The 13,154-nt window shown below is 37.1% G+C and overlaps 1 protein-coding gene across 1 annotated transcript in view; it reads left to right on the forward strand.

The window, feature by feature from the left end:
- col24a1 (collagen type XXIV alpha 1) overlaps positions 1–12,796 on the forward strand; it is an 84,934-nt gene extending 72,138 nt beyond the window's left edge. The window contains exons 44-60 of the mRNA XM_017304551.2: positions 2–55; positions 152–205; positions 849–902; positions 1,514–1,621; positions 4,350–4,457; positions 4,584–4,691; positions 6,312–6,365; positions 6,449–6,511; positions 6,921–6,974; positions 7,055–7,090; positions 7,766–7,801; positions 8,431–8,457; positions 8,912–8,977; positions 9,249–9,420; positions 10,318–10,427; positions 10,571–10,801; positions 11,470–12,796. Coding sequence (XP_017160040.2) covers positions 2–55; positions 152–205; positions 849–902; positions 1,514–1,621; positions 4,350–4,457; positions 4,584–4,691; positions 6,312–6,365; positions 6,449–6,511; positions 6,921–6,974; positions 7,055–7,090; positions 7,766–7,801; positions 8,431–8,457; positions 8,912–8,977; positions 9,249–9,420; positions 10,318–10,427; positions 10,571–10,801; positions 11,470–11,616 — 1,482 coding nt within the window. The 3' untranslated portion in view covers positions 11,617–12,796. The remainder of the gene's footprint in view (position 1; positions 56–151; positions 206–848; positions 903–1,513; positions 1,622–4,349; positions 4,458–4,583; positions 4,692–6,311; positions 6,366–6,448; positions 6,512–6,920; positions 6,975–7,054; positions 7,091–7,765; positions 7,802–8,430; positions 8,458–8,911; positions 8,978–9,248; positions 9,421–10,317; positions 10,428–10,570; positions 10,802–11,469) is intronic.
- The last annotated feature ends 358 nt before the right edge of the window (positions 12,797–13,154 follow it).

Below are 13,154 nucleotides of genomic sequence, written 5' to 3' on the forward strand. Positions count from 1 at the left end.
GGGTCATGTTGGTGTGATTGGACCTCGTGGCAGAATTGGACCACCCGGCCCACCGGTGAGTCAACAGACTTTAAAACATTGCATTAACACAACTTTGATAAGGATAATAATTTTTATTGGCTGTATGTGTTTATTTTGTTGCATGGTGAAGGGCCTACCTGGCCAGCCTGGAGAAGGAGGAGTTAAAGGAGAAATAGGGCCTCCTGTGAGTCACTGCACGTGTTTTACCTGCACATTTAAAATGTAACATATGTAACTTAAAAACAACTTGAAAACAAAATCATAAAGTGTCCAGGCTCTCAATTCGGAGAGATGCTCTAAGTTACACAATGATATCAGACAAGCAACTAGGTAAATACAGTTTGTCGTCGCCACTTATTTACCTGTTGTTTTCTCTGCTTGGCTTTGGTTCAGTCTCTTTTTGTGAGGTACACAAAAAGCAACATCTGCTGCCTTCTGTTAGAAACGTTCATCATTTGGTCTGACATGAAAACACTGGAGACTTTTTCTGGTTTCCTGTTTATGCCTGTTTCAAATTAAAAGCTTTGGTAAACCATACCATGTTTGTATGCTCTGAAGCTATAAATAGCTTTTTTTATGCATTTGTCTTTCTGGATATGAAAGTGTGATATTGCTGTGTAATTTTTTAGTATACATTTTTTTATTATTATTTTACGATTTGAAAAAAATCTACTTGTCACAATGACTTGTTTCCAGATGTTTATTCCATGTTTTCCTGACTGAATAGTTGAAATATACAAACACTGCACGACTTGAGTTGCTTGAAAGTCTTGTCCTCTACATTGACTTTTATTTGTGCCTTACATTTCATGTTTTTCACATTTTAGGGCTCAGCTGGAAAGAAGGGAGTGAGGGGTCTGAATGGAGCCCCTGGTGCTGAAGTGAGTGATTGTCTGGCTTAGACAGAAACTACTGCAACATTTTTTTTACTGCTGTGTAAATTTCATATATTTTTTAATAAAAAAAAACAATTTTGCCAGCTGAAAAGACACATACTATGTTATTTTACTCTGCACTGAGCAGCGATCGAAAGAAGCATGGCTTCTGAAGAGACTGTGGCTTGAGGGAGAAATATTTCCATTGTAATACTTATGTAGAGGAAAAAAACCAAGCTTTCAAGCTTCACAATGTTAACTAATGAAGCTTTTTAATCAAATGATAAAATAATGATACCTAGTCCCATTCACTTTAGAGCAAAACCTAAAATTTAATTTTAGGTTTTCAAATTTAACTTTGAAGTCTTCATACAACAAAAACATCACTTTTTAATGTTAATTTATGTTAATTTAATCTCAAGACTCCAGACACGATTATGTGTCCCAGTGTAGGAGGATATAAAAAACTGTTGACACCAGGTGCTTTAACAAGACTGCATTTGGGATCATCAATGTCAATGTTCAGCCTGAATATTACCATAATTTAATCTCCTTTTGGGATCAATAAAGTATTTTTGAATTAGAATTTTTAAATGAGAGATGTTGTCATTCTCCAGGGTCCAACTGGTTTACCTGGACTCACGGGACTGAAAGGTTATCCAGGACCAGATGGTCTTCCAGGACTGACTGGCTTACAAGGTCTGCCAGGAAAACCAGGGCGACAGGTAACAGCTGCATTGCACTGCAGAAGATTCTGGCTGTTTGGTTGTGATTAAAGCTTTCTGAGGTACAATGAGGGTTTAGCCTTCAGAATACACAAATACTACGGACAAATTTAGAGTATACAGAGGTTGGAGATGACTTCTGACCAATCTGGTGGTTTTACAATCTTACAAGACTGCAGCTCTGTTTATGCAAAATTTGAACTTTGGTACTTTAGAAGCGGTACGTTTTTAGCCATGTTTCAGAAAAGGAAAGGCTAAGGATTTTTTGAATGGTCAGTAATAAACAACAATGTGGAAAAAACACTGAAAAGAGTTGGAAAAACTTGGATCTCACATCCAAACAGAGTTGAAAACCTTGAGATCTTTGCCTTTAATGTGTCAGCAAATGTTAGCCAGCATGAAATTAAGTATTTAAAAAGCAAATTTTTTAAAGAACTTTCAGTATTGGTTTTATTATAGTTGGAAAATAAACTATTAACCTACTTAGATCAATATTCACAAAAACTACAATTCCTTTTCTGCCTGTGCCATTAAAGCTTAATTTCAAATTGAAACAAATCTATGTTCTCCTCTGGAAGATCAGGTGATCGGTATGAAAATCCACATACTGGCACCATGTTAGTTGTCTATATTCACTTAAAATGATTTATTTTACTAATCTTTGACATTCATATCTTAATCAGTTTATATTTATTTCAGTTTTATTTTCATTAATTGTTTGTGGTATTTTATTTTTGCCACTTTTACCTTTAATCATTTAATTTTTTTTTTTAAATCATAACATTACTTTCATTTATTTCAATCATTCTTTGTTCAGCACTTTGGTCAGTGTCGTTTCTAAAGTGCTTCCTAAATGAACTCGGCTTTGCTTGGCTTGTTTGATTTTATTGGTCTCACCTGACTGTAGCACTGTGGGTTTATTTAAACATGTCAGCAGCCAAACTGGAGAATTTTAGACAGGCTTGGAAAGTCAGGTTCCCTTGTGTGAATTTCATTTACACAACATCGTATAAAAATCCAGTGTGACTAATTCAGGAATCTCTTGCTCTAATTGTAGTTTATCTCACACAGTGATGCAGATATTGCATTTTGAGCTGTTTATTTTGCACAGGAATGTGTCATTTCTTCACATAAACTATCCAATCAGTGTAATTTTGTTGGTGTTTTATTGTATTTTCTAAATTTACCAATGTGTTGCCATAAACCTCAGCCAAAGGAACGCAGATGGCCGAACCTAGGAATAGTTTTAATGTGCAAAAACATTGCGTAGTCTAGTGAAGAGGATGTTAAAAATGTTATGACATGTAATTTAAGTTGAAGTAATATGAGACTGACTTGCCAAGCTCCACAACAACATTGTAAAATTATCACCCAGGCCACGTAGGAGCCTCTGCTGAGCAGTTCCCAGATTTTTAATGACCCAGTGTGTATTCAAAACCAGATATGCATTGATTTCAAAACAGCCCTTAATGCCCATAGCCTCTATACTCAAGAGGGTTTTGCATGTTCACATGTGTTTTAATGGCCACTGCCGGAACTGTGGGAATTTTCCTTAGTGTGGGATTTTGCCCAACTCTCCATCCAACAGTAAATCAATCATCTTAGTTCTCCACAACATTTTCCAAAGCGCCTGTACGGCCATGCATATGTGTGAGAGAGTTGCTGCTCCATCCTCATTAAATCTCAAGAAGTTGAAGGATTGCAAAAAAAACCCTTTAACTCTTTTTTGGGTTTCATGACAGCTCTGCAATTTCCGTCTGGTTCTCAACTTGTCAACTCGTCTAAAAGAGACTGAAGAATAGAAGCCATATCTGGGATGACAGCGAACTCTGTGTGTTTTCTAATGAGTTGTTCCATTTTGCTTCACCACGCAGCAAATGGAGCAGAAAACCACCAGACACTACAAAGGAACAACTGTTACTGTTATAAAATGTTTGAAAGAAAGGGAAAATACTTGGTATTCATTAAGCTTTACTAGCTTTTATGGCAAAGCAGAATTAGACAGTAGCTCATTGACTGCTGGTAGAGTTTGTGTGGCACCCTTAGAACTTAAGAAACAGTCTAATCAGAAAATCACACAACTTTGGTGTTTTCTCTCATAGCTAACAAAACCCCCTGCATCAGGACATTTTCTTGCTGTTGTTTTGCTACCTTCTTTGTTGCATCTAGTTGTGAAGCAGAAGAAGAAAGATTCTTGTCGAAAAATGGGTGGAACTTATTTTTGGGTTCATACTTTTTTGTTTTTCACATATTTAACATTAACTTGCTATTTTATTAGTTTACAGTTTCTTAAAATTAAGTGGCAAATTTCTGATAACTGCTTATGTTGTTGCACCTGATCACAACAATGATCTTCTTTAACGTTTGTTCTTATTGTCAAATATCATGAAAAGAAAACATTCTAAATAACCAATAGTTTCTCCCAGGTATAATTTTCCCCCCACATTTAAGAATTATCACTCGCCGTGTTTTAAATATATTTCTGCCTATATTTATTTATAGACAGACCAAATTGCTGCTGATTCCAAAATACTAAAGCTTTTGCCTAAAGAGAGGTTGTGTGGAAAAATATCTTCTACTGAAAGTTGGTGATAATCAACAAGGAGCAAATGTTACTGATTTCAAAACGTTTTTCCAACCACGATTCTTACCTTTTATTCAGATGTTGTTCTTCAAGTTGCCAGACGCAACTAGCATTTTCTTGATTACACTTCTTGTTCACCTGAAGGGTCAGCGAGGCTCGTTGGGCTCAGAGGGCCCTGCTGGGCGTCCAGGTCCCAGGGGAGAAATTGGACGTCCTGGAGCACCTGGAGAGAGCGGACCACCTGGTCAGAAGGTGAGAAGAACTAAGACGGAAGGAAAAAATAGAAAAAAGCTCAATTAACTGAAGTTGGTGTTTTACACTAAATTAATGTTTTTTTTTTATAAATTTGTGAGTAAATTACACTTTATAATAATTTAGGGGGAATTCGGCCTGCTTGGAGACAGGGGAGCTCCTGGATCCAAAGGCGTAGAGGGGTCGACAGGTGACCAAGGCAAGAAAGGTGATCCAGGACCTAAAGGACAACCAGTGAGTGGAAACTCCATGTAGATGAGACCCAAAGCTGTATGCAGAACACCAAATGTGCAGTTTAGATGATGTGCAGTTTAGAAACTTTAACATGAAAATCTACCTTTTGGTTGATTTTTATCTTCATCCAATTTGCATATTTTATCACCTTTTTCCCTGATGTGTATTTAAATTTCTCTAATTGTTATTCAAATATCAAGAATATGCATTGCCGCCTAAAGATTCAAAAGATAATTGCGAATTAAATGGGGGTTACGCTTCAATTTATGATGCGACAAAATAAAATTTACATCGCAAGAATTCTACAGAAGACAAAAAGAAAAAATAGAAAATGTCTAAATAGTAGATAAACTCTAGGACGCAAACAAATGGTTAATAAGAATAGCAATATACTGAAAGATGAAAGCATGAAGCGCAGTGTCTCTGGGGAGCTGGAACCAAATGGGACAGAAAAGGTTCAATCATATTAAATATGAAAAGGAATCTTTGCACGAAGCAGATGGAAAATGATTATAAAATAAAGTTATTTGAGCTACAAGACAGAAAAACGTTCTCTGTGTTGCCCTGCGACAGACTAGCGACCTGTCCAGGGTGACCCCGCCTCTCGCCCGGAACGTTAGCTGGACATGGGCACCAGCACCTCCTGACCCCACTGAGGGACAAGGGTGTAAAGAAAATGGATGGATGGATGGACAGAAAAACACACAACACAAACTAAAACCAAGCAGAATCTCACAAAAAATAAAGGACGCATGAAAACTTATCTGAATAAAAACATAACGACATAATCCACCAACCGTACCACATTAATCTGGATAACTGATACCATCCTAGGAATGTTCTTGTTGAGCAGGATTATAAACTGGCTTCTTTCCTAAACTTCTCTCCAAATATAACTTCAGGCTATATGTAACTGATATGTATTTAGTCAAAATATCTGTGCCTGATGCTTTTCCAGCCTGGATAGAGCAACAAATTACTGGGGCGAGAATTGAAATGGAAACATTCCATCTGAAAAGTTATGTAAGAGCAGCGTGCTCCAGTGTCCTGAGAAAAAGAGGTGCTCCACTTTACTTATGTAACAAACAGAGAGAGAATGAGAGAAAGGGAACAGAACTCAGTCCCCCCATCTCCCCTCTTTCTACTCATTATCTCCACTGACATTTCTAAAGCAGAGGGGGGGATTTTTACCCCTGGGTCAGATTCCTTTACACTTCTCAGTGAATGCAGTTTCCCAGCCAAAGACGCTGGTTTGAAAAAGGAGCTCTCCAAAGGATGTGAAAGACTGGCTGTACAAACATGCCACTAGAAACACCTGAGAAGCAGACACAGAGACACAGAGACACAGAAAAGGATGCAGACATTCCTCCTGTGTGTGCGCGCGCGTGTGTGTGTGTTTCTTGTAAGTTATGTGGAGGGTTGTTGGGGCTACAGTAGATCCAGACACAAAACCAATATCTGTTCAAGTTTTTCCAAAATAGACACAAAGGCCATTTTGTATGGGATATTGAATGCATTGCCTTAGAATGCTTCGAAGCATAACATAAAATCATAAGCACTATGCATGTTCTTATTTTTTCATATGGCTTTTTGGGGTCACTGATATCTTTGTGTCTGCAGGGAGAGTCTGGAGATTTGGGAATGGTTGGTTTACAAGGCTTTCCTGGGCCAAAAGTAAGAAACATTTAAGTTGTGCAATTCTAATGAAGCAAAACATAATATTGATGACATTGTTGTTTATGTTTGCCTGGACACAGGGCCCAAATGGTGACTTGGGACTGAGAGGCATCCCAGGCCCTAAAGGGCCTGTAGGTTCTTTGGTAAGTTCAAATAAACTCTAAATGTTGATTTTCTCACATTTGACACATAATATCTATGTTTAATAATAAAAGGTTGTCTTCAGTGCATTTTTAAAAGATCAGTGTCATTTCCATTTTGGTGCCCTGGTTAAAATTAGGTTTTTACATTTAATTTTCCTTTTGATATGAGACCTAGTGTAACCGAATATCTACTCTTATATTACTTGCATTGGTATTATTAATCAATCAAATTTTATTTGTATACCACCTTTCAAAGTGCTTGTAGTACAAAAGAAAAGGATAATTTTTGGGACGTAAATACACACAAAATACATGCAAATGATTTTTTAAATGAAGGCTAATTATAAAAATATTGGTTTGTAATTCCATTGCATTTTGGGTTGATGTACAAATTTATTTCACCTTTCAGGGATTTGCTGGACCTGTGGGCCCTGAAGGAATGATTGGTCCACTAGGAAATCCTGTAGGTTTGAACTTGCAATCAACTTATTGCAATGTGCTTGATGTTAAAGTGACAGGTTGTTCTTTTTTAACCTGCTTTAGGGCCCAAAGGGTCCAAAAGGAAGCAATGGTGAAATGGTGAGTATCTTAAGTTTGTGTAGTTTGTGCTATTCAAAATATATTGTTGTTTTGTAAGATGAAGGAGTAGATAGCAAAAATAGTATTCAGTTGTGAAGAGACGTAGAAGAAAGCTTCAGTGGTATAACTATACTGTACATGACTTGTCAGAAATATAGCTCTTACTTCAAAAATCATGCATCAAGCCTAAGAGTCTCTTGTTTTTTACAAAGCATTTGGCTTCTCATTTTAGACCTCTGGAGATTTTACATGTGCATGAAGAACAGTGACATTGACATCTTCTGGTTAATGAACAGTTCATTTGTTGTTCCTGAACATTCTGACCAATTTCCACTCATTGGAAGTGAATGTTCCAGGTGATTCAAGCTTGGACACCAATTTATTCCAACTGTGAAATGATCCCAAACACCTGGTACTAAACTGGTATAGTAAAAATACCAAAACAATTAAGAAATGGAATCATTTGGACCAAACGATTATTTTACACTGTGTGTGGTCTCACTGACCCTGCCTGCGCTTTGACGAGGTTTTTTTTTTTGTTTTGGGAACTGCTGACGGTCTTGTTTTGAAATTAGGTATTGTCTATGAAAACACAATGAAAGAATAAAATTAATGTACCATTGATAATAATCATGAGTGAATGTAAATTCTTTACACTTCATGGTACTCTTTCAGGGGCCTCAAGGACCACATGGAACTCCAGGACCACAGGTGAGTCTTAACTTCAGTATCACATGTCCATCAAACAAACACTGTACAGAACATGTTGCATTTAAATTACCGTATTTTCCGCACTATAAGGCGCACCTAAAAACCTTAAATTTCCTCAAAAACTGACAGTGCGCCTTATATATGGACCAATATTGAGGAAGAGAGACAGCGACTGTGGCGGCAGCGTGTCGGTTGGTCTGTGTTACCCAGAAAGCAGTTGGGCAAAATATCGCAACACCAACACCGTGAGTGAAACAACGACTGCTACTATATAAAGTACTCAGGGACCACTTCTTTACAAATGTAGATGTGTAATAATAGAGTATGGCAACCCAAACTGAAGTATCTATTCTATGCGCCTTATAATGGCGCCTTATATATGAAAAAAGCCTTCATATATAAAGGTGCACCTTATAGTGTGGAAAATACGGTATTTTAAAAGCTGGACTGACATGCATTAAAAAATTTTAATACTAAAAATCATATTTTTAAGTATTTTGTGTTTTGGGATAAAGCTGTAAAATCTACCAGTAGTGCTACTTCACAGAGAATCTCTTAGAGACTGATCTGATTGGGACCATTTGTTTTGCCAATAACTCATGCAGTCTTAATCTTTTTTTCCTCTTCAGGGACCACCGGGCCCCCCCGGACCCACAGTAAGTGTTTTGTGCCAGGAATCATGTTTACACAGAGTTTAGTTTGATAGAATGAAATTCTAAATGCAAAACAAAATGTGTAACATATGGAGAGGCAACAACTTTATAACATTCCCATGTCCTGTTAAAATGTTTTTCTTTTTTCTAGAGTCTTTTCAAAAACGACTAACCAACAAATAATGAATTTCAGAAAATGTTGTCTTGTAGCACTTGGCAAAGTGAATCATTTATCAACTTCTATTATCTTTACTTCCAGTTTTACTTCCACTTTATCAGATTCTTCTTTAATCAAATATCATCTGTAGTGTTTATAAAAGATTATTGTTAATTCTGCTAAAATTAATAATGTGAGACTTTATAGATACAGGCCTTCTACAGTTTTTCTGTAGGATTACAATAGATAGTGACTGTTATGGTTTGAATGTGTCTAATCATGTTGGTTCTCAATCTACAGAGATACATTTATGATGACTCAGCTCTCCACAGGCAGTCTGACACCAACGCTGCCATCAGGACAGAGGTAAAGCACATAAAGCCTGTTCTCTCTATGTCATAATATCATTGAAGGATAATTTGTTTTAATCATTATATTCAAAAATGGAAGCTTATAGATACCTTATTTTCAGAGGGATATATTTTAGTTTTTGTGATCATGGTGTAAAACCTAAAATTCGGTTGAAGTTCACCTAATACAAATAAATAAGGGTGCTGTTTTAAAGGATAATTGTAATAGAGGTTTTAAATCCTCATTACTCTGTAGTTTGACTCCTCTGTTTCCCTTGCATAACCAGATCTTTCAGAACATTGAAATGAACCTGCCAGACCAGAACGTAGAGATACTGAAGACCCTGCGCTACCTGAGCGGAGTGATTGAGAGCATCAAAAAACCTCTTGGCACAAAGGAAAATCCGGCTCGTGTCTGTAAAGACCTGCTGGACTGTCAGCACTTACAACACAAAGATGGTAAGTTCTCTGAGTCACATGTTGGAGAGATTAGCCAGATTATACGATACACCAGAGTAAGATGGACTGCTATCTAAGCAAATGTGTTTTTAGTCAAACTCAGTGTTTCAGCATTTTGGCAGTTTTCTGGAAGTTTGTTCCACATTAGTGATGAATGAAAACTGAAGGCTGCTTCTCCATGTTTAGATCTGATTCTGAGGAAGCAGAGTAGACTTGGACTAGAAGTCTTGACTGGTCTGGGTTAACAACAGGCCTTAAGGATAAACTAATATAACTATTTTAAAATATATTCTCTGAGCTACAGGGAGCCAGTGGGAGGACTTCAGAACTGAGGTGATGTTCTCTATCTTTCACGTTTTAGTGAGAACGTGAACAGCCGCATCCTGGCTCAGCTGCAGCTGCCTAATTGATTTTTTTAGGCAGACCTGTGGAGACACTGTAAAGTAATTAGTTCAACTAAAGATAAACATGTGGATGAATTTCTCAAGATCTTTGTGGGACATTATTGCTTTAATCGTGGATTTTTTTTTTCAGCTGATAGAAGGCTGACTTTGTAACTGACTTTATGTGTTTGAAGGCCCAGACGCGAGTCCATCACTACACACAGATTTCAGGTTTGATCAGTAGTTCTAGCTTTAGCTGGGGCCTTGTCTGCACTGATGCGGACTTTTTGTGATGGAAAAAAGAACCTTGATAAATTTGTCTAGGTTCCAATCTTTACCTGCAATTAGGTAGGGTGGCTGTAGTTAGCCTTAAAGATTGGGTGAGGAACACAAAGTCCTTCCTTCTTGACATGTTTCCAGGATCCATAATCTTGGATATTCAGATGACTCAAAATTTGATGGATGTGAGTGTTGCATCTCTGTGTAATTGAACATTTTCTCCATTTTATTTCAGATTGGTTTTGGATTGATCCAAACCTTGGCTGCACTTCTGATGCCTTCAAGGTCTTCTGCAACTTTACTGGAGGTGGACAGACTTGTTTACACCCAGTGGCCTCCAATAAGGTATCAGTGGAGAAGTAAAACACTAAACATGTCAATACTTGAGCATTAGAAATTAGACTAAATAAATTTTGGTTGAAGAGATCTCTTACCATTATCTTTGTGCTTATGATACTACAGTCATACTTTCTATTCCTTTCTTATAGCTGGAGTTTGACATTGGGAAAGTCCAAATGAAGTTTCTCCATTTATTGAGTTCTGAAGCAAGCCAAAGCATCACATTTCACTGTCTGGGTGATCAATCCTACAAAACCAAAGACAAATTCAGCTCCTCCGCATCCATGCAAAGAGAAGACTCCAAACCCCGGTTTATTGGTTGGAATAAACATACATCTAACACATTACTTGAACCACATCTGATTCAGGATGAATGCAAGGTAATGAGATGGATAGAAAGCACATTTTGAATAGCAGGATTAGACACACATGGTGTGGTTAGCTTAACTCACTCAGTGGATCTTTTCTCTAAAGGAGAATCATTCAAATGTTTTCTGTAAATCGAATACTAGTGGAAAACATTTTTAGAGTGAAGTGTTAGTGTTGCACTTGGTAGCTCTGTCGCCTTGCACCAAGAAGGTTTTGGGTTCTAATCATGGAACCCAAAACCCAACAACCACAGCAGTTAGACCTGTCCTGTGGTTCTGAAAAAATAAGAAAGCATGACGTCATAAACACATGAATAAAAAATTAAAAACAACCAAATCTGTGGAGTATATAGCAAAAAAATATCCCCACAGAAATGGTTAAACAGAAACCAAGAGAAATGACTAACAATCCTTCTACTATGAAAAAATATCCGAATTAAAGGTTTGATCAAAAGTTGGATTTTTCCATGAAAGACTATACCTCTGCCATAAAGTATATATATATTTTTTTATTTCAGATGGACGTTTTTTGCACATTTGAACAAGGGATGCTAATATGTGTGGAGGCTGCTATATATGAGCTGGGGAAATGGAAAACATTTGGATTTTTGAAGTGCTTTAAATCATTTGAACCATAAAAAACTAAAGGTATTAATCACAGTTTTTTTTTTTTGTTTCAGATTCAAGATGGCAGCTGGCACCAGTCTCATTTTTTCTTCCTCACTCAGGACAGTCGTCAGCTACCTATCACAGACATCCAGGAATTTTCTTCTTCACTGCTTAACCATCGACAACACTTAGAAACTGGTCCTGTCTGCTTCCTCTGACCCCTACATTGTCCTGTAACTAGCTCTCATAAATCACTCAGAAGCTCAAACACGCCTTCCTTTCTAAGAGATGCTGCCTCGGCTAGATCAAAGGATGGGTTCAAGAGAGTTGGTTGGTTTTATTGAACAGCATTATTGACTTTGGGAGAGTAACAAATTCCAGGTGCTGAGAACTCAAACTTCATGGAGCGTTTGTGCCAGCAAGGAAAAGGAGATCTGTGCTTTCCAATAAATGTGTAAACAACGGTTTGCTTGACATTTTTACAGTGCTTAGACTGACTGCATATGGGCTCATATGTTAATCCCTAAACACAGGGAAGGGCCTCCAAACGCAGCAGCCTCTCCATATTCCAAACCTCACACAGAAAGCACACCCAGACCATCCTATGCAGGGGTCAAACCAGAAGGAACGGGCCAGGCTTCTGCACTGGGCACTGTCTAACAAAAGTGTATGCAAGTGCAATAGTGTGTGGATATTATGTAACTGCTTTAAAATGCAAAGTCCCATCTAAGGCAGTATTTTTAATAGCCTTGTTTTGTCTTTGGTCTTGCCCAGTTGGACTCTGACATCTTGACCAATGGTGCTCTACCTCTACCTGCTTATTTGCTTTCCAGACTAGTTGCTATTGTCAAATAGTCCTTATAAATGATGCGTTGTATGTACCGGTTACATCAAGATTTTTTTTGTGTTATACGATTACTTATGTTCATTTGGTCATTTCTAATTTATGAACCAATTTTTGATAGACGCAGTTTTGTAGCTTTTTCTCTTTTTGGTAGGTCCAGGAACCTACCGTTGGTGCTGCAACAACAGACAACAAGTCATCAAAAATTACTGTGTATATATTGACGGCATATTTTTATTTTTTATTTATAATCTTTTCTTTTTTTTTTATTCACATTGCTAAGTAAGTTATACTCTCAGATAAACTGTTTGGCCAATCACAGCTCTGTTATTTATGTCTAAAAGGTACATTTGAGAGTTCATTTCTGTGACTGTTCATCAAATACTTTCACATTCAGAGGTTGTTTGCTGACTGGCAGCTATTTTTGGCCAGAGTCAAACAGTCAAAATAGTCTTAACTTATATTATTAAAAGCGTTCTGTGAAGTTTTTGGAGTATAACAATGGATGGAAATGTGTAAATAAATAAATAAATAAATGGTACATTTTATTCACAGATGGTTTGCTGCTTTTTGTCCTTTTTTTGAAAAAATGAAAAAATATTTGCATGATAACTGCCAGTATAAATACCACGGATTTTAAAGGCATTTCCCAAGTCTGGCAAAATATGGAAAAAATGTGTATCCATTTTATGGTTTTATTTTCAGTATTCTGAACGTCTAAAACTACAGTTTTCAACCAATATGCTGTAGAAGCTTTTCATTTTAAACAAGGAAAAGTTACATTTATCAATTCGCCCATCAGTCTGTCCATCATTTTATCCACTCATCAATCTACACAAATTTGTCCATCCTTGCATCTGATTTTTCAAATATCAAAAATTCATAGTGAACGCTTATATTTATGAAGTGGAT

The sequence above is a fragment of the Poecilia reticulata genome, chromosome 4, assembly GCF_904066995.2.
Source record: "Poecilia reticulata chromosome 4, P_reticulata-male-v2, whole genome shotgun sequence".
Taxonomy (NCBI): Eukaryota; Metazoa; Chordata; class Actinopteri; order Cyprinodontiformes; family Poeciliidae; genus Poecilia; species Poecilia reticulata.